The sequence below is a fragment of the Felis catus genome, chromosome A1 (genome assembly GCF_018350175.1).
Source record: "Felis catus isolate Fca126 chromosome A1, F.catus_Fca126_mat1.0, whole genome shotgun sequence".
NCBI classification, from domain to species: domain Eukaryota; kingdom Metazoa; phylum Chordata; class Mammalia; order Carnivora; family Felidae; genus Felis; species Felis catus.
In genome coordinates, this window is record NC_058368.1 from 139,774,040 (window position 1) to 139,799,545 (window position 25,506).

At 38.7% G+C, this 25,506-nt stretch overlaps 2 protein-coding genes across 12 annotated transcripts in view; both read left to right on the forward strand.

Annotated features, from left to right (window-relative positions):
* Positions 1 to 1,737, forward strand: part of POLK (DNA polymerase kappa) — a 72,924-nt gene extending 71,187 nt beyond the window's left edge. For all 8 annotated transcript variants that reach the window (XM_006927792.5, XM_019835670.3, XM_006927793.5 and 5 more), the window contains one exon: positions 104 to 1,737. In XM_006927792.5, the coding sequence (XP_006927854.1) occupies positions 104 to 179 (76 nt within the window). In that variant the 3' untranslated portion in view covers positions 180 to 1,737. The remainder of the gene's footprint in view (positions 1 to 103) is intronic.
* Positions 1,738 to 3,969: 2,232 nt separating this feature from the next.
* The window catches only part of ANKDD1B (ankyrin repeat and death domain containing 1B), a 66,750-nt gene continuing 45,213 nt past the window's right edge, over positions 3,970 to 25,506 (forward strand). For 2 of the 4 annotated variants that reach the window (XM_023257559.2, XM_045062225.1), the window contains exons 1-3: positions 3,970 to 6,400; positions 15,303 to 15,406; positions 18,445 to 18,543. In XM_023257559.2, the coding sequence (XP_023113327.1) occupies positions 6,226 to 6,400; positions 15,303 to 15,406; positions 18,445 to 18,543 (378 nt within the window). In that variant the 5' untranslated portion in view covers positions 3,970 to 6,225. The remainder of the gene's footprint in view (positions 6,401 to 15,302; positions 15,407 to 18,444; positions 18,544 to 25,506) is intronic. The other 2 variants (XM_045062231.1, XM_045062238.1) reach the window with 2 other exon arrangements.

The following is a 25,506-nucleotide window of genomic DNA, read 5'->3' on the forward strand; positions in this document are numbered from 1 at the left end:
AATCTGCTTTTATAAATCAACTACAATTTTAAAAATCAGTGATTTGCAAAACAGTTAAAAAATATCTTCTTGCATTTTAATTGCATGTTCTTTTTCATTCCAGGCCAGGAATGTACTCATCGTCAAAGAAAGTAAAACCAAACAGTACCAGACACACTCTTGATATATTTTTTAAATGAATATTGAACATTTTACCATTGAACATTTTATTCTTACTTGCAACTTGTTACTTTATAGTCAACAAATCTCTAGTTCTTCATTAAGTTTACAAATTCATTTAGTGAAAGACAAGTGCAATAATTCCTTCCCAAGTGACATTTCCTTCATATGAATTTGGAATATAGACTAGTTTACTTCTTTACACATTTTGGATAACCAAGAGAATTTCACTTCTATTATACATCAATCAGAAATCAGTCCTGTTACAGATCATTTTAAAATGAGAAATTAGGAATGAAATCAGAAAGTGATTTTTTTCATAATTACATTTTATAATAAATATAAAAACATATTTATAAGGGCTCTCAGAGGTTCTCACAAACCTATGTTAGCATAATAATATTTCAGCACTTAAACACTTTGTTGGCATTGGACTGCTATATTTGATTTTGGTAACTTCTACAACTTCATATATTTGTAGTTTACCTCCTGGGATATTCAAATACCTTGTGAGCCTTCGTAATTAAAATTTATTCTAAGTTCTATGAAGAATATTAGCTGGGCAGAACAAGCCTGCAGGTTTCATTATCTTCAGGAAAATGATATCACAGTATTATCTTCTGTGTTAAAAGAATTCTTTAAAATTTGATTATCCCTTTTATTTTTTTATTTAGAATTCCTTTATGAATAAGCATGTGGCTCACTTTAACAATATTTAGTGTAAGATTCAAGGTGTTAGTTTCTGTATAGGACTTTTAAGTGGTGGTATTTCATTTCTTGACAGTTATGTTTATACTTTACACAGATCTATAAAAAAGGATAAATTGTATGCTCACTTTATTTTTATTGTAACCCTTTAGAAAGAAGTAATTCAAAAGATTAATGTGTATTAAAGCATCTCATTCATCTTAGTTATATTTCTATCACATTTTTGTTAATATTAATGAAAGAAGATAGCTTAATAGTGATCATTGTAGTTACTGCAAATACTTTTGTGCTATTAATAGAATTTTTTTCAAAAAACAATTAATTTAAACGTGAAATGGAAGCCATTTTCTGTTACTCCTTTAAAGAACTGAATCTTTTGCCTCTTATATTTTTGTTGTCTCTTTTCCTACTTTTCATATGTTATAGCTCATTATCTGAATTTATAAAGAAATAATATTTTAGGAATAGGTTAAATTAGAATCTCATACAGCTTTTTGCCAAAGTGGTAACTGACTTTAAATTATTGTATTATTATATTTATTATGCCAGTCTCAGGCCTAATTATTATCATATGTTATGGCAAGTTCAGAGTTCTTATGTGATTTATATATCTCAGTTCTGTACAAAATTAAGTTTAGTAAAGCACTGATTTAATGTCTTGAAAAGTTAATAGTATCATGTTTTGTTTTTTCCATCTTGCCTCAGATTTATTTTTACTGTATTTTCAACTTTAAATATGAAATTATTTTCAGCTACGTGATTCATGTAATTGAATGTTATCATTTAGTAATATTTAATAATAATTTAAAATAAAATTGGAAGTGTTTCATTGATCTTTTAGCCAATAAAAATGGTTTTCTTACTTTTCTACTCTTTTCCCACGTCTGATTCTTTGTCTTTGATTCTCTTTGCCCCGAATTCTCTCCACATTTTCTTCTATTTAATGTATCCAACTTATTTACTTTTCATTATGATTTTGCTTTGGGGTATTTTTAGGAAATACAACAAAACTACAAAGAATAACCACCTATGATCTTATCTACTTATCCTATGACTTAGAGGGTCAGAACATAGGGAACCACCTGAGAGAACATATTTGCAACACATTTAACTGGCCCAAACTAGTATCCAGAATATATAATCCAGAAGGTAAAAATGACTCCTCTGTATTAGTAAGAAAGAGACAGATAGCCAATAGAAATTTGGACAAAAGACTTTAAATGTCACTTTACATAAAAAGAAGTCCAAATGGCCACGAAATATGAAAAATTCTCAGCCATTTTAGAAATAGGGAAATAAAAAATAAAACCACAAAGAAGTATCACTACATCCCTACCAGATTCACAAAAATGAAAAGATCCAATGATATTAAATTTTGGTGATGTTGTGGAGCAATGTAAACTCTACTTTTGTAAACAATCACTTTGGAAAACAGTTTGCCCTTCTTCAATAAATTTGAAGATATGTACACTTAACCTAGCAACTGCACTCCTAAATAAACACCTTTGTTGGTTTTCTTCCATTTGCTCTCCAAATTACTGGCCAAATTATTGGCCCTTGACCATGCTTTTGTCTAGTAAGGGGCCATGGCAATGGGGAAACCACTACAGGAGATTTCAGGGAGGAAAGCAGATGAAGTTGGGTATTTATTCCCACATGTAAGTTTGGTATGATCATCTTGAGCAGGTTAGGTCCCTTGACCGAAGGTCACAACTGTTTTTTTTGTGTTTTTTGTTTTAATGTTTATTTTTGAGAGAGAGCATAAGTGAGGGAGGGGCAGAGACAGAGACAGAGACAGAGAGACAGATGTTCCAAAGCAGGTTCTGCACTGAGACTGAGTGTGCAGAGCCCAACAAACTCACGAACCTTGAGATCACGACCTGAGCTGAAGTCCGATGCTTAACTGACTGAGCCACCCAGGTGCCCCTAGTCACAACTTCTTTATACTGTGTTCTCTGCTCTCTTCAGTTTCTGATAATCCTTTCCTTCCTTCACCCCATCAGCCTGGGAGTGGCAACAGAGCCTTGCTGTTATTAGTTTTGGGGTGCTGCGGTATCTTTTGTGGTTCCCCCACACCTTTGTAAATGGTCCTTAAATTCATCTCACAATACAAACGTTTTTCCTGCCCAGAGCCCTAACTGATACAATGTCTTGGGGAAAATATTGAACATGTTCCTTAGGAAGTATGTACAAGAATGCTCCTAGGGTCCCCTCCCTACGGAAAATAAAAAAACAACTTCAATGCAACCTGGCTATAAGCATACATGACAACATCCCTCACAACCTTGTGACATGAGACCACTTAATCAAAGAAGTAAAAAATAGTAAAGAACTATGCCACGTGACGTTCGGGGCTCAGTTCTTCAGGTACAAACCCAACTGAGCAATGCCAGCATGAAGAAAGTTGCCTCCTGGAAAGAAAAGCCTCGGTATCACGACTCTGTGTAAGAATCCTGCTAAACTAGCAGCACTGTAATAGCCAAAAATGGAAAATAAACCAGATATTAATTTAATTCTACCATTGTATATTCATATCTATTCAAACAATTCAATTCTATACAGTGGCAAAAATGAAGGCAGTAAGCCAACAGTAGATGAATATCACAAACAATCTAGAGTAAAAGAAGTAAGTCATAGATGGCAAGTCATGGCATGCCATCAGCATGAATACATTTGTAAGCAGTGCAAAATAGTTAAAACTGTTGTGTTGAGGATTTATCCATATGAGATCAGATTACTAAGAAAAGCAAGTATGTTACTGTCCTGAAAGTTAGAATAAAGGTTTCTTCTCTAGGGAGATAGTGAAATGTGACTGGGGAGTGGTACATAGAGCTGCTGGGATACTATCAGTGTTCCATTTCTTGGGTGGTTGATTGCATGGAGGTTGCCTTTAAAAATATTCTTTAGGGGCACCTGGGTGGCTCAGTAGGTTGAGCGTCCCACTCTTGATTTTGACTCAGATCATGATTTCATAGTTTGTGGGGTCGAGCCCCACATCAGGCTCTGTGCTGACAGCATTCAGCCTGCTTGGGATTCTCTCTCCTCTCTGCCCCTTCCCCTGCTCACTTGCACACACACTCTCTCTCTCAAAATAAGTAAACATTAAAAAAATTCCTTAAGCTGTGCATACATATTTTATACACACTTGTTCATATGTGACCCAAAATCATAATAAAAAACCAATTCACAAAGTTCCTGAAAATTTAACAATCTGATCCTGCAAGCCAGTACAAGCTAGCTGCTACATATCATTCTCCATGATACACTCCAAACATAGGCTTGGCATTCAAAGCCATTCAAGTCCAACTGCACAGCTTATAGTTTCCTGAATAGACCAAGCTATTTCTCCCCTCTGGTATGAAGCTTGCTCCCTCTGTCCTGAATGTGCTTCCTGAATGTGTTTTTGCTGTCTCCCACCATTCACAACTACTCATCTTTCAACTCAGTCCAGGGGCTGCTTTCAGGACAGGGCCCTGCCCTCTGGAAAAGCTGATCAGTCATCCCTTTGTGCTTCCATTTCTCTATGAGGACACTGAAACATTCTTCACTATGGCTTTGCTGTGGTCTTGTCCCACTAGACTGTAGATTGCTAGAGATCCTAGGCTGTCTTCACTGATCTCCAAATTCTAGGTGTGAAGTATATGGCGTGGCGCTTAGTGCTACTATCATTTGATGACCTATAAATGAATAAAAAATATGTAACCAAAGAGTGGTGTCTATTACTATCTTACTGTTTTTCTCTGGGAAGACAGGTGGTGGCTGATGTAAGTGGCTGCACTCAAGCTGGGCTCTAAGGGATGGGCCTTCCAGAAAGAAGGAATTGTATTTGTTTTCCTTTATTGGACATTGGCTTGCGTTATAAATGTTTTATCACTGTGTGTGGCCTTTTGGGTGGCTTGGAAGTATTTGGAAGAAGGCTCCAAATGTTACTATTAACCTAAGGCTTAAAAAAACGCTTTTTGAGGAAATATTCCATTTTGAAAACCATACTTGGTGCCTAGTGCTGATTTTTTTTTTTTTTTAAGTAATATTCCATTTTGAAAAGTGGTAATAGATTTGAATATACCTGGTGCTGGTAGGATTTTAGTGAACTTCACATAGCAATGGAGTTTATTTCCCTGGAGCAAAAACTGTTCTTTTGTTGTATAATTCAGGGATAATCACTTTTGCTTTGTAATGCAGAGCAAAACAGTTGGATTAACAGTTGTTCAAGAAAAACTCAAATGCTATTATGGTGAGTAATGGAAACATTCCATTTGTTAAGCAAACCATAATATTGAACTGTTCTTACAAATGTGATGTAATTTCTAATTGTTGCTCAGCGAGACTGAAGATAATTCAGAGGCAAATAGTGTTAACGCTTTACTTCTAACCCGTCTTTTTTTATTATGATTTCAAACTCCTAAAACATTCATATACATAGATATACATACCTTAGATATGTGTGCACACACACACAACCTCTACCAAACCCTTGTCTATTGCAATCTGTCTACCCTTGTAAGACCTCTTGAAAATGTCCACTTCTTTACATTTTTTTCATTAGCTTATTTCTCTTTAAATCATCTTGTGCATTTTTATAGACAATGCTCTCTTATGCGTGTGTGCGTGTGCGCGAGCTTGCGCACGCGCATGCGTGTAAAAAGGTGGGTCAGTTCTGGGGTCAAATCTAGTTCTGTTTTATGAGGACTTAGGTTTTTGGGTTTTTTTTTCACTCCTAGAATGTGCTAATGTGAGATGTGCCATTGTTTGGTTTTATTTTGTAACCCGTTGAACCCAACTGTGCTCAGGTGCTGTGGATTCAGGGCAGAAGTTCCGGTTGTCCTCCAATACTGTTTTTCTTCACTATTACTAGAATTTCAGCTAGGCACACGGTTGTCCTGAATAGATTACTCTATTGGATCAATTTTATAAACCGCTAAGAAATAATACCCAAGACGGGGAGTCCAGCAGCTCACGACTGCATTAAAATGGGATACCAAGGTTTGGGAGAAGAAACTGAGAGACTTTATTCCAAGGAAAATTCTGGAAGCCCATTTAGGAGTGATTTAATACTGAAGTTCTAAGTGTTGGTTACAAATCCAGCCTCGACGTTTCTCAAAGTTGTACGAAGCACTCAAGTGTGAGTTGGGCGTCGTCGCAGAGCGCTTCACCTCAGGTGAAACAAATCCTGAGACGGCGCAAGCCGCACCCGCAGGCAGACCCGCCCAGGCGGCCGCTCTGGGCTGCGCAGGAAAACGCGGGGCAAGCGGCCCCGAGACCGCCCGGAACAGAGAGCCACAGAGCGGCCCGACCGAGCCTTCCCGCCCACGCGCTGCGGCCTCCCCACTCCCCCCCCCCCCCCCCCCGGGGGCGCACATGGATCCCGCCCGAAGCAGCCCGGGTCGCCGGGCTGCGGCGCGAGAGCTACTGCGAGGCGCGGCCGCGGCCGCTAAGGGCCTTCGAGAAGATCTGAGGGGGGCGGTGGTCCGACCCTGGATCCCGAAGCATGAGGGGCCCCGAGAGGAGGAGGCGGCGGCGGGACACGAGACCCGTGAGTTCCAGGACGCGGGGTGCAAACGTGGCGGTGGCGGCGCCTGGTGGGCGCTTCAGGACTGGGGGCTGGGCGCCCACCCTTCGCCCCCGCAGCCCCTGTGGGCTAGTTTGCCCACCCAAGTTTTGGCTCAGACTGTTTTATTTCAGGTGAAGCCTCTACTGTGGATGGAAGGAAAGAGTTGCTCTTTCAATTTAAGGAAGAGTGTTTGGTTTTGGGGGGTTTTTTTTGTGTTTTGTTTTTTAAATAATTACGCCCTATTGCAAATACGGAAAGAGTTTTATATGCTGTTATCTCCTATATCCTGACTCATGCAATGATTTATTGTGTGACTTTAAATCACTTAATCTTTCTGTGCTTAGGTGTTTGAAAGCATGGGATGGGTCTTTTGTGCCTTGAGATTAAATTTATAGCATAAACTGAGATTGTTCAAGAATCTTTAAAAGTTGAGAATGATTTCCAGACTGTTAACAGAGCACCAGTTCCTTAATAATGTTTATTTAGTTCGTCCATCTGTCCATTCATTCATTCTAGAAATATTTTCAAGAGCTTACTACTTACTGGACATATTTTACATGAGTATGAAGTCGGAGCATGACAGCCCTTCTGGTTTTGGTGGAGGGTTGATAGACGAAAAAATTAGTAACAGAATAAGAAGTTATTTTAAAGCAGTGATCATTACTGCGGAGGCCACATAGCCTAACCCCATTTTAGGAAGTTTTTCTCCTGTGTCTTCTTCTAAAAGTTTTATAGTTTTATGTTTTACGTTTTCCTCTATGATCTATTTCGAGTTAATTTTTGTGTAAAGAATGAAGTTTAACATCAAGGCTCATTTGTTTTGTTTTGTTTTGTTTTGTTTCATTTTGGACGTCCAGTTGTTCAAATACCATTTGTTGCAATGATTATCCTTTCGCTGCTGTCACAGACTTTACACCTTTGTCAAAAATCAACTGGCTATATTTGTGAGAGTTTATTTCTCGACTCTGTATTTTGTTCAATCCATCTGTGTGTTTCTCTGCCAATACCATGCTGTATTGATTATTGTAGATTTATAGTAAGTATTGTGACTCTTCCAATTTTATTCTTCTTTTTCAAAATTGTTTTGGTTATTCTAGTTCTTTTGCCTGTCCATATAGGTTTTAGAATCATCTTGTCTGTAGCTACAAAATATCCTTTTGGCATTTGATTGAATTGCATTAAATCTATGGGTCTATTTCATATAATTGACATCTTTATTACATCTTCCAATTCATGACATCATGTATCTTCATTTATTTAGGTATTCTTTAATTTTTCTCATCAGCATTTTGTGTTTTTTTGGTATTAGAGAAACTGGAACTTTTGTTGGATTTATATACTTTTAAGTATTTTGATTTTTGATCATTTTAATTATAATTTTTAAAATGGTATTTTTAAATTTTGGTTTCCATTTGTTTATGCCAGTATATAGAAAGATGGTTGATATTTATGTGTTGACCTTGTATCCTACAACTTTGCTAAACCCACTTATTAGTTCTAGAGCTGCTTTATACATTCTTTTGGATTTTATATGCAGATAATAAAATTGTTTGCAACTAGACTAGAGACATTTCGATTTCTTGCCAATCAGTATGCGTTTTAATATACTTTTACTGCTCTGTTGTCCTGGCTAACACTTCCAGCACTGTGTTTAAGAGTTAGACTGGACATTTCTGTTTGTTCCTGGGTAAAGAAAGCATTGACATTTTTATGAGTAAGTAGAATGTTAGCTGTCAGTTTTTTGTAAATGCTCTTTATCAGGTTGAAGAAGTTCCCTTCTATTCCCAGTTTGCTGAGAGGGTTTTTTGGTTTTTGTTTTTAATCATAAATGGATGATGATTTTTTTAAAGTGCTTTTTCTGCATCAATTAACCATATAATTTTTTTTCTTTAGACTACCTGTATATACATTGCTTGATTTCCAAATAAGGAACGAATTTTACATTCTCAGGATAAACCTTACTTGATGTGTTAAACTTTCTGTGTATCACGGGATGTGTTTTGATAATGCTTGTTCAGAGAGTTTTGCATCGATGTTTATGAGGGATATTGGCTTGTAGTTTTTTATTCTCATAATGTCTTTGGTTGTAGAATCAAGGAAATGCTGATCTCATAAGATGAGTTGGGAAGTTTTTCCTCTTCTTGTGTCAGGTTATCTATATAATCTTGAATGAATTTGGGTAGTTTGTGATTTTTGAGAAATTATTTCATTTCATCTAAGTTGTTGAATTTATGTGAATGGAATTGTTCATAATATTCCCTTATTCCTTTCATGTGTGTGGGAACGGTAGTGCTGTGCTCTCTTTCATTCCTTACATTGGTAATGTGGGTTCTCTCTCTTTCTCTCTTTTTGGTCAGTGTTGCTAGAGGTGTATCGATTTTATTGATGTATTCAGAGAAGCAGCTTTTGTTTTCATTGATTTTCTCTATTTATCTTTTTTCAATTTTATTGATTATTGCTCTTACCTTTGCAATTTTTCTTCTGTCTGCTTGACTTAGGTGTTTTTTACTTTTAGATTTTTACTTTCTTAAGGTAGGAATTTACATTACTGATTTGCAAGCTTCTTTTCTAATAACTTAATGCTATGAAGTTCCCTCTTATAATGCTATGAATTTCCCTCTTAGCACTGCTTTAGCTGCATCCCACACATTTTGATATATTTTATTTTTATTTTTATTCAGTTCAAAATATTTTCTGATTTCTCTTGGGTTTTCCTCTTTCATATGTGGTTTATATGTATGTATGAGAAATTGGAAGTTTTGTTAATACTGAGCATACCACCCTTGGTAATATTGTTCTGGAGGTAGATGGTGGCTTCCCAATCCTCCCATCCACCCATCTAGCAAATATTTATTGAACACCTATTAGCACTAGGTACTGGAGTTATTCCAGCTTCCTCGTGGATATTGTATTCTGGTGAAGGAAACAGATACTGAGAATCTGTGTGTATCAAGTGATATGAAGAAAAAGTGAAGTAGGGCACAGGGGCAGAGAATGACGGGAGACAGGGGTTTGGATGGTCAGACATGATTTTTCAGAAGTGGTACCATTTGAGCAGAGACCTGAATGAAATGCAGGAGGCTTGTTTTTCTATCTCAGCATTATCTCCTCCTGTTTTGGCCCTCTTGCTTCATACTTAACCCAAATTTTGAAGGCATTAGAGTTTTTGACCCCTAAAAGTTTAAGTGAATGATACAGCTCTGTGTAATGTGTTGCTTGGTGCTGAACATTTAACATTTCCTTGATCTTATCCATTTCCAAAAAAATAAAAAAAGACATATATAGCACAGTACTCTAAATATTACTTAGCCAAGCTGAAAATTGGTATGTTTATGATTTGTATCGATCATTTTTTCAACTCTGTCACTTACTAGCTGGAAGGTAGACAATGGTGTGTTGGTAAATGTTTAATTACCACCTCTCTGGGGGGACTAGTTCTGATTTGAAGTATTTTCCACTTTCCTTTGTGTAATACTTTCACCATAACTGATTTAAAGCTACAGTTTTTTCATTGGGAAGGGATACAGCCAGTTTATTAGTCTGTACAAACTGGCGTCTTCATACTGCTAAAGGTAGGTTTTATAATATCCATTTTACATTTGAATGTAAAAATTCAGAATTGTTACAAGGTTACTTAATTAGTAAATTGTGGGCAAGTCAGCAAAAATTTTGAGCCCTAGAAATTCCCATGTAGTTGGCTTGGGTTTAAGAATCTGGCATGGGTTTTTTGTTTTTTTTTTTAAAGGGATCCTGTTTAGGGGCACCTGGGTGGCACAGTTGGTTAAGCATCCAACTTCAGTTCAGGTCATGATCTCATGGTTTGTGGGTTCAAGCCCTGCATCGGGCTCTGTGCTGACAGCTCAGAGCCTGGAGCCTGCTTTGGATTCTGTGTCTCCCTCTCTCTCTCCGCCCCTGCCCCACTCATGCTCTGTGTGTCTCTCTCTCAAATATAAATGAAACATTAAAAAAAAAAAGTTTAAAGGGATCCTGTTTATTTTATTGTGAAGCCTGAGTTAGGAACCATTGATTTAATGGATTAAGAATCTTGTATGGTGCTTCCAATTGGTCTTAGAAGTTGCCTCAAAATTAATTTTTCTTATAGATGTAGGAGAAAAGGGACAAGGTATTTGACTTCATGGACAGAATAGAATGTGTGTGCCATATTTCAGGACATCACAAGGTCTTGATTTGCCCTGGGACATACCCAAGAGGGAAAAGACCCAGAACTTGAAAACTGCACTCCCATTGGATTAATACATAGGGGCAAGGAGCTAGTGTCAGGGCCATGTGGGATCAAGGACAGAGTTGAGAAAAGTCTGGTTTAACTGACAGAATACATTAGCTAAAGCATCTGATAGAGTAAGCAGTTTGAATCTCCACTTCAGCAATACAGTTTCATATGGACACCCTGGACCTCTGCAGTGACTGAAAGCTTGGTGTTTGGATTCAGACTACCTGGAATAGTTCTATCATTTATTGTCTTTTAGACATGAGCAAGTGTTTTAACTTTTCTAAGTCTCATTTTCCTCATCTGGAAGATGGCAGTGATAATGTCTATTCCACCATGTTCTTAATTTCGTAAAAATTCCAGAGTGCTCCAACATTTAGAGATCAAGCAAAGGAGGAAGAGCCAGTAAAAGAGACTGGAAAACAGGAGGTAGTCTATCAGAGGCATGGAGAAGAATGTTAAAAGGATGGTATGGCCCTTGGTGAAATCTGTCAAGAGTTTAATGCACACAAAGAAGGTGATGACTGGCTTTGGGCAAGATCGAGTGACCCTAATAAGCACAGATTCAGTGAAGTGATAGGAATGAGATCTGATTAGCATGGAGGTGAGATGAAACAGGTGAGGAGGAGGAGAGTGGTTATAGAACACATAAGAATTTGGGGAGCAATGGGAGATTAAGAAATGGAGTGGCAGTTGGAAAGGATGTGAAGTTAAGAGAATGTTTTTTTCACTGAAGGTTTTATAGCAGCTCTGTATATGTTGAGGGGAATGGTCCACTGGAGAATGCAGAGAATGGGGTAATTTCCGTGAGATTGACACATGAAATAATTGAAAAGACGAGAAGGGTGGGATCCAGAGCCCAAGGGAGCGGTTGGCCTTGGGTAGCCATAGGGCTGCTTCATTGAGTGTAAGAGTAGTAAAAGCAGAAAGTGTGGGTGTAAAAGTAGGTAGGTAGGTTGGTAGACTCAGGGGTGAGAAAATATGGAAAATACTATCTAATTGCTTATGTTTTCTCTATGCAGTATTATTAACTGAGAGTTACATATTGGTGATCATGGATACTAAAGTAGGCAAATTAGTAGATTAAAATATTTGAAAAGAAAGAAAAAGTCATGGAATTGAAAAATGGAAGCCTAGGGAAATGAAGTAGGATTGCTGTGATAAGATACTACATGAGATTAATGGGTAAGAATTTAGGAGTATGTTATTTATGGGTAGTATGTTAGCATGTGTAGTCAGGATAAACCAGATTTTCCTGCAGCAACAAATCACCCCTAAGTCTTGAGTGAATGAATATAATAAAGATCTACTCTTGCTCAGACAACATGTCCAACAGAAGGGTTTCTGCTCTACCTAGTTTCTCAGGAACCTATGTGTCAAGAACTGTAAAGAGGCCATGATTTTACTCTACTTGCAAGCTAACAAGTTAGCCTACCATGGCATCATGGATGCTAGCAGAAGACACTTCGGATCAGACACAGAGGATTGTAGTGCTCACAGTAGGAGCAGTAGCCAGCGTGTCAGCGTTTGTGTCATTTCTGCAAGCCCCATCTCCAAGGAGATGCAAAGCCCCTTGGGTTGTGTTACAGAAGAATCCTGCACTTAGGGAATCCAAATCTTTTCTAATGGGCAGGAAGCATGCCTTACTCTCTCTCTCTCTCTCTGTCTTTTAAGGCAAGCCATAAGCAATCCAGCCCCATGCTCCAGAGATGCATTTTTATCTGTCTTTTCTGATGTAGTTCACTGTGCACACATTCTGGAAAAGATGGTCTAGAGCAAAATCAGTCAGTGCTTCTGCTTATCAGATATAGAGAAACATAAGAGACCTGTGGAGAATTGTCTCCCAGTGCCAAACTAATTGAGGCACTGCCATCTTATGACCCCTTGTATTAGTTTGCTAGGGATACTGTAACAAAGTACCACAGGTAGGGTGGCTTAAACAACAACAATTTGTCTCAGAGTTTTTGAGCCTAAAAATCCTTGATCAAGGTGTCAGCAGACTTAATTTTCCCTGAGGCCTCTCTCCTCAGCTTGTAGATAGCCATCTCCTCCCACTGTCTCCACATGGTCTTTCCTGTGTCATGTCTGTTCCAAATTTCCTCTGTTAGAAGGACACCAGTCATATTGGATTAGGGCCCACCCGAGTGACCTCATTTTAATTACCTCTTTAATGATTCTATCACCAGGGGTGTCTGGGTGGCTCAGTTGGGTAAACGTCCAACTCTTGGTTTCAGCTCAGGTCATGATCTCACAGTTCATGGGATCAAGCCCCACATCTGGCTCTGTGCTGACAGTGGGGGACCTGCTTGGGGTTCTGTCTCTGTCCCTCTCTCTCTGCCACTCCCTTGCTCATCCTCTCTCTCTCTCTCTCAAAATAAATAAACAAATGTTTGAAAAAAAAAGGACCCTACATAGTCACATTTTGAGGTACTGGGTGTTAGAACTTGAGTAGATAAATTTTGAGGGAATACAGTTCAGCTACAACACTGCAGCATTTAAACACATGGCTTTGAGGGTTGATAAAATGGGAAGAGAGCACCTGGAGGGTGTCACAGAAGCTTTTCACAGTAGGTTCACTTTCAAGTAACCTACTATCCCCTCTTCTTCCAGTCCAGGGGACAGACCTCACCTTAACTGCACCCAGGCCAGGATGTATACTTACCCATGTGTTCAGAAAGGAGAGGAGAACTAGATAGTGATGAGCACTAGTCATGTCTCCCGCACCATGGTGGTGTGTTTCTCTCCAGTACTATTCAGCTGCTCAGGTGCAGAGGTGGAACAGGTAGCAGTTGAGTTTAATGTCAGAATTAGGATTCTGTCAGCTGGTCTGATGAGAAAAGAGAGTGGCAAGGGAAGTAAAGGTGTTTGTATAGAAGTGATTTCAGCGATGGACTAGAAGATCTAAACTGAGTAAAGAGCAGAGTAAGGGCCTAAGGGATGAATAATATGAAAAGCTGGTGAGAACAGTGGATGGGAGGACTTGATGAGGTTGCAGAATTTGGGGACTGGAAGAAGTAGAGCAGGTGAGGTGGATGGATGAGATGGTGGTCAGATAATGAGTTTCTTGAAGATGTCAGAGGTAATGTGGTTTCTGATGATGATGTCAAGAGTATGACCCTGAAAAATGGGTGACTGAGATCAGGTGGATGGAAAGATTATTGTAAGTGAAAGAGTCAGGGTCAGATTTGTCATCTGTGTGGATGTTGAAGTTACTTAGAGTGGGGACAACAGGCAGAGTAGAAAGGAAGAGGGGGATCCAGGGGATAAAATGAATGTGTGTTTCTCCTGTGAAGATACTCCTAGTCTTTGATTAGATTTGGTAGTACTCTAAAGAGTCTTTGACAGGGGTGCCTGGGTAACTCAGTTGGTTGAGCATCCAACTTCGGCTCAGATCATGAGCTTGTGGTTCATGGGTTTGAGTCCTGCATTGGGCTCTGTGTTGACAGCTCGGAGCCTGGAGCCTGCTTCAGATTCTTTGTCTCCCTCTCTCTCTGCCCCTCTCCCACTTGCTCTCTGTCTCTGTCTCTCAAAAATAAATAATATTAAAAAAAAATTTTTTTAAGTCTTTGTCAGATTGTGTTGTTGTTGTTATTATTATTATGAAACTACTTGGCAACACATCCACAAAACCTCCTCCAGAGTTCTTTTTTTTTAGAGATGGTCTATTGCTTGATTCATTCTTGATATCATTTTTCATATTATTAATTGTGACTTTATCCCCCAGTATTGGGGTTGTTCCCTGAGAGCCCTCCAGTTCCCCTACATTAAAAAAACTGGGGTGCCTGGGTGGCTCAGTCGATTGAGCCTCTGACTTCTTCTCAGGTCATGATCTTGCGGTTTGTAAGTTTGAGGCCTACATAGGGCTCACTTCCATCAGCGCAGAGCCTGCTTTGGATCCTCTGTCCCCATCTCTCTGCCCCTCCCCCCCTTATTCTCTCTCTCTCTCTCTCTCTCTCTCTCCCTCTCCCTCTCCCTCTCTCTCTCTCTCTCTTTCAAAAATAAACATAAAAAAAAAACTTAATACATTCTGAAATCTTCCCTAGGCTAGTTAATAAAACCTGCCACCTGAATGTGTATTATGTGTGTGATATGTAGTGTTTATAGTAGGTGTGAATCTCTTTTTATATAAATGAAACATGTTCATCCCTTTTAGACTTTGTGTATATTTATGTGATGTGCTACATTTTAAGGATTTTTTTCTGCTGGCCTGGCATCTGCACAGGCTTCTGCAGACAATTTTATCTCTTTAAGCTTGTATGGAGCATTTGGGCTCCTGCCTGTCTCATCTTTTACAAACATTTTATTAAAACAAAACAAAACAAAACAAAACAAAACAAAACAAAGTCTGTGGCCACACTCCGATCTCCTAGAGGCAGAGACCACATTGCTGACTTCAGGGTGGTCCTTGGGAATGATGTTTTGTTTGGGACCAGGAAATATTTTTAAGGGTGTGAAAATACTTGCATTGTGAGCACAAAGTGGAATCTTGATAATACAGCTTTGCAAAATATTGATACAAAGTTCTCATGTCCAGAATAGTAGAATGTGAAAGGGTGAAGGCTGTTTTTATTTAAAGTTACCAGGTTTGCGTGAGGTTTGCTTTTTTCCTTCGTCCCCCTTAAATTCTTCAGTCATGCTTTGCTTGCTTGCTTTCAGTACTGCCAAATGAGAGAAGCTTTCAGAATGCTGCAAAAAGCAATAATTTGGATCTTATGGAGAAGCTGTTTGAAAAGAAGGTTAACATTAATGCTGTGAACAATGTGAGTACAAGTCACAGATGTGACAAGTGACTACTCTAAGGGTGGCTTGGATTTATACAGTGCAATTTAAATAATAATAACAATTGAAATGATTGTGGCGGATGAGGTGTGGGCTAGCTCCTTCGGTGGTAATTCCAGAATGTTTAAGCTAAAGGTGGAATCAAGCCGTGGGATAGGTTCTGAGTCTTTTAATATATCTTATCAGAGGGGAAATACACATAGTCTTTGTGTGCATCTGTGCAAAATCTGTGGGTGGGCAGTAAAGCCAGTTGTCAGGGTTATGGGCCTGGACTTGGTCCTGGATTGTAGCCTGTGTATCACTGGCCTCATACATTCTGGAAAGGCAGAACATCTTTTGCTACACAGTTCATCATTGGTTTTTCTCCAGAGATTCCCTTTGTTGTTCAGTCCTGCAAATTTAAAATCTAAGGGAGAGCATGGCTTTGTATTTTATTGCTTTAGAAGTACAGTGCATTTGCATGTTGGGCGCTGGAGCCTTTTCTAAAACCTGGCTCTTAATTGTTCTTCAAGTACTTGGGTTTAGGAGAGAAGTCCACTGCCAGAAATACTGGATTTCCTACTGCTTGGTTTTGTAGAGATTTCCTGACAGCTTTTCAAGGCAAGGTTTATCAAAGTGGGGGCTGTGTTAATTACTTAGGACAGTTAGTGCAAGTGGTTCAAGGGGATAGCAGAGGTGGATTTAATGCTAAATGAAGCATAAGCTTTAGGGTCCCTTCTTGTACAGACCCCTTCCAAGGTACTGGGAAGGGCTCTGGCAATGTGTTCTCATGGTTATATGTTTTTTTTTTTTAATCTGAAAAAGTAAGAAACTTTAACTGCCATCAGTTCAGCTCTCTGACTGGTTTTAAAGAGGGCTCCCTGAAGAGTGTAGAGTTTAGGTTCCCCAAAACCTGGATCTGTCCCAGGCAGTGAGATCATAAGAATTGAAGTCATGTATCATACGCAGTGGAAGGATGTTTACCAGTTGTGCATGTGTGTCTGTGAGAGGTATATGTTTGCTTGTATATGGAAATTCATATGTCTGTGTATATACTGTGTGCATGTGTGTGTCTGATGTGTTATGGTTGTATTTAGTATTTATTGTCCATAGACATCCTAGAAAGAGTAGAAAAATAGAGTTTTGCAGCGTAACAATTTTAGGAACCAAACAAAAACAAGAACCAAACAAAAACAAAAACCAAAAAAAAAAAAAAAAAGAAAGGAATCAGGAAAGAAGGAAGGGAAGGGAGTGAAAAGAAAAGCAAGGGCCTTTGAAAGTAATATCTACATAAATTGTTGAGTAAGTAAAGCAATAGTCATTTTTCCAAGTAGCAGGGAATAGATTCTTTAATGTACTTTCATAATAATTAAAATTTTTTTCACCTAAGACTTTATGATATTTTAAACCATATTTTTATATTAAAGTATTTAGAGAGATTTAATGCTAAATGAAGCATCATTTAGGGCACAACCTAGAGCACCTTAACTTACAGTCAGCATAGCAAATTATCATGACCTCTTGATGAATTGTATTACTTTTTTTTAAGTTTATTTATTTATTTTGAGAGTGAGAGAGTATATACCTGCGCATGTGCACAAGCAGGGGAGACGCAGAGAGAGAATGAGTGAGAGAATCCCAAGCAGACTCCACACTATCAGCACAGAGTCTGACGCAGGGCTCAATCTCACCAACTGTGAGATCATGACTTTAGCCAAAACCAAGAGTCGGACACTTAACCAACTGAGCCACCCAGGTGCCCTGTATTATACTTTCTAATGACATCTCTTTTAGTCCCATTTACAGCAAATTGTTGATATGGTTGTTTTTAGAGTTGCTTAAAATCTGTGACGATAGAGATGAAGAAATACATGTAAGTGGTTTTATTGAATTATCTTGGATGCTGTTTTGGCTTGACACACTAGAATACAGCTCTAGATTGCAGACAGTGTCACGATAACTCATGTTTTGTCAAACTTAATTTATCATCAGCTTAGCTACCAAGGATATCAGATACTTAATTTTTGCAATAAATTATTTATTTGAAACAAAGGAGTAAATCCATGCGCAGGCACCTTCTTTGGATGCAAAAACAGTGCCTAGAGTATAGGAAATAAGATCTGTGTTTTAGATGCATGCTAAACATCCATTGTCTGAAACACAATCAACTCTGAAAATCCCAGGAGTGCCTTCTTGGCTTTTCTTTGAAACAAAAAATAGTTATAGCTTTCTTTTTCTGTGTCTGCATCTTTCATTGATTGATTGATTCATTCATTCATTCTCTTCTTTCTTTTATTCTGAAGCAGTTTGTTGCAGTAAAATTTATAGATCAAAAAATTTCAGAAGAAAGAGCATATACAATTGAACACCTAGGAAAATTTTTCTTTTGCATTATCAATGTATTCTAACCAGAAAAAAATTACTGTTGTTAATAATTGCATATAGGGAGGGGCGCCTGGGTGGCACAGTCGGTTGAGCATCTGACTTCGGCTCAGGTCATGATCTCATGAATGTGAGTTCAAGCCCTGCATCAGGCTCTGTGCTGGCAGCTCAGAGACTGGAGCCTGCTTCGGATTCTGTGTCTCCCTCTCTCTCTACCCCTCCCCTGCTCATGTTCTGTCTCTCTGTCAAAAATAAATAAACATTAAAAAAAATTTTTTTAATAATTGAATACAGGGAAAAATACTTTTGCTTTTTTAAAAAAAATGTTTATTATTTTTGAGAGTAGGGGAGGGACAGAGAGAGAGGGGGACAGAGGATCTGAGGCAGGCCCTGTGCTGACAGCACAGAGCCCAATGTGGGTCTCGAACTCACAGACTGTGAGATCATGACCTTAACCAGTGCTCAACCAACTGAGCCACTCAGGCCCCCCACAAGTTTTACTTTTTTATTGAACTCCATTATACTGTTAAAATCAATGATGAGTTATGCATTGCAAATATAAACATAAGATACAAAATTATGGCTGTTTGAAAAACAGGAATCATAAAGAGGACAAATAACAATCAAATGACTGAAAACACAAATTACGTTTCCTCAGATGAACCGCACAGCCCTGCATTTTGCAGTGGGGGCGAATCATTTATCCTCAGTGGATTTCTTGCTTAATCGCAAGGCCAGGGTGGATGTTGCTGATAAGGTAAGTTCATCTTCCTTTGGTAGAATGGATTGGAGCATGACCAGTGTATGGGGAAAATCTGGTCACTTCAGTTATCTTTTTTTCACATATGTCCAGAATATTTCCAAATGCAGTTTTCACTTTGGAAAGATCTCTGTAGAGAATATACACATTGTGTACTCTTTGTATTTGGTAACTAAATTGCTTACCCATTACCTGTAGGACTTAGGTTTTACTTATTTTCCCATATTGACCTTATGGCCAGTAATATGCATTTTTAAGAATAAAATAAGTTGACCAGAGTATAATTTGGGATGTAGAAGGCAGAAGCTAACTAGCCTCAGAGACTTTAAATCTTGACTGTGCTCTATGAACTCTGGTAAGCAAAGCTTATTAAATAGGTACTATATGCTAGGCACCCGTCTTAGGACTTTGATATTTAGTGCCTCCAACCTTATGAAAAACTGTTACTATAATACACAGTTTTCATATGAATAGTGTAAGACACAGAGAGGTTAAATATCTTGCCCAAAGAATTAACGTCTAAGAAGGTGTAGAGGCAGGATTTGAACTTGGTTTACTTGGTTCCAGAGACCATGATGTTAGCCACAAATCAGCTTAACTATTTGTCTGCCTAGATATCAAAATCCACCCTGAGGATTTCCACCTACTTTTCCCAACTTCACTTAATACTTTACCATGGCACGAGGAAAACCACCTGGGCTGGATATACCCAACATCATGTTTATCATCTCCAGTTGCAGAGAAAGATGATAGCCTTGGTTATTAGAATCCAATGGATCATAGTTCTTGGTTCTTAGTTAATCAAATGCTCTGTGGTTCTTCAACTGTTGAGAAGGTTTTCATAGAGCCATTCTATTTTCTGTGTTGATTGACTCCTTGGAGGGTAGACTCAGCACTTACTTACTTTTATTCTCACAGGGCCTGGGTTTAGTATGAGCTTGGTAAATCTTTGGAAGATGAATGAATGAAGTCACATCATCTTGTTGGTTTTGTTGGCATAGACATGGCCTAGACTTGATAATGATAAAAGTTTCTGTTTGTTTTACCAGTGAGGCACATCCTTCTCTATTTTATTAGTCTGATATTGGTGGGCAAGTTGATTGATATGTAATAGAATCACAGTGAAGAAGTACCTCTTACTAAAAATTGGCACTGAAAGCACTCCAATTATGTGAGGGTAGTAAGTTAGATTATGGTTATGGTACTTGAGGAACGTGTTGTTAGGATCTGGAAATTGTTGATTATTTTGTAGTGTTAGTTAGCCTGCAAAAGATGATTTGGTAATAGACCTAATTGCCAAGCATCTATTCTTATTTTGACATTGAAACCTTGATACAATAAATTTTTATTTTAATTTTTAAATTGACTATGCAATTACTTTCTTTTTTGTGTAAAGTTCTATGAATTTTAATGCATGTATAGATTCATGTAATCACTACCATAATCAAAATACAGAACAGTTGCCTCACCCAGAAAATTTCTCATGCTGCCTTTTTGTAGTCAAACCCTCCCTTACGCTGGCAACCACTGATGTCTTCTCCATCTCTATAATTTTGCCTTTTTGAGAATGTCATATAAATTATATCATGTAGTATATAACATTCTGACACTGGCTTTTTTCACTCAGCAAAATCTTCGATTCATTCATGTTGTATATATCAATAGTTCCTCCTTTTTTATTCTGACTAGTATTCCAGTGTATGGACGTACCACAGTTTATTCATGCATTCACCCATTGAAGGAGTTGTTACCAGTTTTTGACTATTACAAATAAAGCTGCTATTGGTTTCATGAAGATGGCACCAAAGGCAAAGAAGGAAGCTCTTGCCCTTCCCAAAGCTGCAGCCGAAGCAAAGGCTTTGAAAACCAAAAAAAATGTGATGCGGAAAGGCATCCACAGTCACATACAAAAAAGAATTTCCACACGTCACCTACCTTCTGACGGCCCAAGACACTGCGTCTCTGAACGCCTCACAAATATCCTTGAAACACTGCCCCCAGGAGAAACAAGCTTGACCGTTGTGCCATCATCAAGTTCCCCCTGACTGAGTCAGCCATGAAGAAAACAGAAGACAACAACACACTTGTGTTCATTGTGGATTCAAGGCCAACAAGCACCAGATCAAACAGGACGTGAAGAAAGTACGACATTGTCATGGCCGAGATCAACACGCTGATCAGGCCTGATGGAGAGAAGAGGGCATATGTTCAACTGGCTTCTAACTATGATGCTTTGGATGTTGCCAACAAAATTGGAATCATCTAAATTGAGTCCAACTGGCTGAATCTAAATATAAATGTGTTCACAAACAACAACAACAAAACGAATAAAACTGCTATCAACATTTGTGTGCAGGTTTTATGTAGGCAAAAGTATTCATTTATCCATTATAAATCTCTGGGAGTGAGGTTACTGGGTCGTATAGTAAGCTGTATACAAGAAGCTGCCAGACTGTTTTATAGTGTCTGTACCTTTCATTCCCACCAGCAGTGTAGCAGAATTCCATTTGTTCCACAACCTCATCAGCACTTGGCATTTTCTTTTTTTTCCACTTAATGTTAGAATTCCTTTTTTTATGTTTATTTATTTATATTTGAGAGAGAGAGAGACAGAGCATGCAGGGAAGGGGAAGAGAGAGAGGGAGAGAGAATCTCAAGCAGACTCTGCACTGTCAGCACAGAGCTCACTGCAGGCCTCCAACTAAAGAACCGTGAGATCAAGACCTGAGCCAAAATAGAGTCAGACGCTTAATCGACTGAGCACCCAAGCACCCCTTCTTAATTAGCCTTTCTAATAAATATGTATTGGCATCACATTGTGGTTTTAATGACTAATGATAGTGAGTATCTTTCTTGTGTTATTTACTATTTGTATATTTTCTTTGATTATGTGTCTATTCAAATATTTTGAATATATTTTTTTAAATTGGGTTTTTTGCTTATTGTTCAGTTTTGAGAGTTATTTATATATTCTGGATACAAGTCCTTTGTTTGATATGTGATCTACAAATATTTTCCCACATTTTTTACAGAGCGAAAGTTTTTAATTTTGATGAAGTACAGTTTACCTATAATTAAAAAACCACCAAGAATGACTTGCCTAACTTAAGGTCATGAAGATTTTCTCATATTTTTTCTTCTAAAATTTTTATAGCTGTGTGTTTTACATTTAGATCTGTTGTCCATTTTTGGGCACCTGGCTGGTTCAGTTGGTGGAGCATTGGACTCTTGATCTTGGGTTTGTGAGTTCGAGCTCCACACTGGGTGAAGAGATGACTTAGGAATAAAATCTTTAAAAAAATAAAAATTAAAAAACTAAAAATAAAATTGATCTATTGTCCATTTTGAGTTAATTATAAGGTATGAGGAATAGGTCAAGATTCTTGTTTTTTTCTTGCATACGGAGGACCCATTTCCTCATCATTTGACACCAGTGTCACTTCAGTTTTCAGTACTTTGGACCTTTCCTGCATATGTACCATCCAGGGCCCATTCTCAGACCTATGCAGTGGTCTGCCCCATAGTTCACCATTCCAGGCCTTTGGCATGCTGCTTAGGGTCAGGTCCATGTAAGGGTCAGGGTGCGGCCACACACACATCTTTATGGACTCACTTTCTTGAGCTTCCCCCTCTCTGGAATCATCACCCCCACTTTTCCCAGCTCCAGGGCCCCTCTCCCCCTTTTCTTGGTGTGCTGACTAGAAAGTTGAGGGTGTATGTAGTCTCTCAGCTCTGCTATGTGCTTCCCACAATTAGGTCTACCTCTGCAACTAAGGGAGGAAAACAAGCAACATGAGTCACCACCCTACCTGCTCTTCTGACCACAGTTTCTCGGTCAGTTTTAGGTGCTTTCCAATCCCTGCTACTGCTACCTCTTCTACCACAGGGTTCCAGCTTTGGGAAGGAGGCTTGTGTACAGCAGAGCCAGAACAGAAAAAAGAAACAGTATTTCCCCTACTTTCTCTTTCTTGCAGGATCCCCCTTGTGCTCCGTAGACCAGAAAGAGGGTTTTTTTTTGGTTTTTTTTTGTTTTTTTGTTTTTTTGAGCTCTTTGTGTCTGTGCCCAGGACACATTTCTGTGACTTGCACTGCCTTGAGTTCAACCTGGAAGGTATGGAAGGAAAACAAAAACAAAACAAATCAGAAAACTCTCATTGTTTATATTTTGAGTTTTGGTTTACTTCCCCAATCCACTTGCTATTATTTGCTTCCCAGAGTCCTCAAATAGCTGTGCCATGCACTCTTTCTGGAGATTTTGGTCACATTTGGTGAGAGAGACCAGGAGCACTATACTTACTCCATTCTACCCAGGACCATAACCCCAAATCTTTAATGTACTATAAAAGGGGAAAGAATTGTACAATAAACATTTATGCATCCATTGCCCAGGTTGACAGCATCTTTTCCTTTAAAAAGCATGTCTGAGGATTGCCGTGTTTCTAATATATTAAATACACTGCTGGTTTCTGTCAGAGTATAAGTCACTTGTTCCTGAAATGTTGAAGAGATATTTTACCAAGTTATTCTCTTTGAGGCTTTTCCAAATGTACATTTGGAAGCTAACATCAGCTTTTTGTAACTTGGCCTTGTGCGAGTGTGTGTGTATGTATTTCTGATGTATCTCTGTAGTCCACCTTGAAAGTTTCACTAAGTTTAATATTTCTGTAACTAACTTAATTATTCACAGTGGCATTAGTACATAACCAATAAAATTCTTTTATAATTCAAGCAGTGCTGTGATTGGTCAAACCTGGCCGTCTCTTTATTTGGGTGATGACCCCTGAGTTTGATTTGGCAGCTGTGTCTTCTAAGCTCTAACACCTGTTTGCAAAGAGCCAAAAATCAAACCCCTTCCCCATCAGTATTTATTCATTGCCTGCTGTGGGTAAGTCTCAATGCCAACTGCTGGGAATTCAACACCATTTAAGTTCTTATTACTCCTAAGTGTAGTCCTGGGACGGAAACACTTGTATTTCCTGGGAGCTTGAAATGCAGAATCAGACCCACCCCTGACCTCCTGAATCAGAATCTGTGGTTTAACAAGATTCCCAGGTAATTGTTTCAGGAAGCATTGGCAAGACATACAGTCCCTGCTTTGAGGGGTGTACAGTCTTTTGACTGTTAACTAACTTGGATTTAAATAAAGCTTAAAAAATTAAAAATTAAAAATAAATAAATACATGAGGAAAAATAAAAATAAAAGTTCCATTTAAAACCAAAAAAATAGGGCCATCCTGGTGGCTCAGTTGGTTAAGCATCCAACTTCGGCTCAGGTCATGATCTCACGGTTTGTGGGTTTGAGCCCTGCATCCAGCTCTGTGCTGACAGCTCAGAGCCTGCAGCCTGCTTTGGATTCTGTGTCTCCCTCTCTCTGCCCCTCCCCCACTCGTGCTCGCTCTCTCTCTCTCTCTCAAAAATAAATAGATATTAACAATTTAAAAAAAAACTAAAAATATTAAAAATTGGCTGTCTCAGGAAGGTGGAATGGAGGGTGCTGAACTAGGAAAACTAGGACCCGCATTCTAGGCCCCAAGTTAGATAAGTAATATAGAGCAAACGTTATGAGTATGATATGTAAAATCAGAAGAAACTGACCTCCAGTTCTGGTTCTGGTACTTTCAAGTGCTGTGATCTAGTTAATATAGATAAGGATCTAGTTCCTTATCTATAAGTTAATGTGTCTGCTTTTCTGTTTCCTTTTATCCCTGGCAAAAAATCATCTATTACTCTCTTAAAGTGCCTTCTAAAACTAAGTCTTCTCATGGGGTGCCTGGGTGGCTCAGTCAGTTGAGCGTCCGACTTCGGCTCAGGTCATGATCTCACAGTTTGTGAGTTCGAGCCCCGCATCAGGCTCTGTGCTGACCGCTTGCTCAGAGCCTGGAGCCTGCTTCAGATTCTGTGTCTCCTTCTCTCTCTGCCCCTTCCCTGCTCACGCTTTGTCTCACTCTGTTTCTGAAAAATAAATCAATGTAAAAAAAAAATTAAAAAAAAATAAAACTAAGTCTTCTCACACATCTTATTTGGATCTCGTAATCAACTGTGTTTGTAACCTAGGAAACCAGTTTGCTAGATGTATACAATATGAGTAAATAAACAAGGAATGAGGGTCTGCGGGGGCACCTCCATTTGTAAAGAGCATAAGCCTTTTGGCATTTATTTTGGCTGCCCCAGAAATTACGTTAATGTAGTCTCTTCTTCTCAGGAAAGTACAGGTGTGGAGAAATGAAAAAGGAAGTCCCATATTATTGAAGTGTAACTCTAAATTAGTGGTTCTCAACTTGGTGGGGGTGCGTTGTCAATTTTGTTCCCAGGAAATACTTGGAGATGTTTGGAGATACTTTTAATTGCCGTGGCTGAGGGGAGATATTGGCATTTAATGGGTAGAAGCCAGAGATAACTGCAAAACATCCTATAATCTCAGACAGCCCTCCACAACAAAAAATCACCTGGCCAAAATGTCATAGTGCCGCTGTTGATAAGCCTTGTTTTAAATGTACATACTTTATAAAATTTACATTTCAGCTGTCACACTATGCGGTGAGTTAGTCTATTTAAATATTTGTAATTCCAGTATGAAAAAAATGCTTACCAATTTCTGCACTCTTTTTCCCAAGGAACAATGATGTACAATAACTAGTTGAGGTTCTTCAAAAAATGTGCCCTGAATACAATTCCACTCCTCAATTACCTTTCTCTACACATGAATGCTCTATATTCATTAATACTAAATCCATTTTTTTTTAAATTTTTTTTTCAACGTTTTTTATTTATTTTTGGGACAGAGAGAGACAGAGCATGAACGGGGGAGGGTCAGAGAGAGAGGGAGACACAGAATCGGAAACAGGCTCCAGGCTCCGAGCCATCAGCCCAGAGCCTGACGCGGGGCTCGAACTCACGGACTGCGAGATCGTGACCTGGCTGAAGTCAGACTCTTAACCGACTGCGCCACCCAGGCGCCCC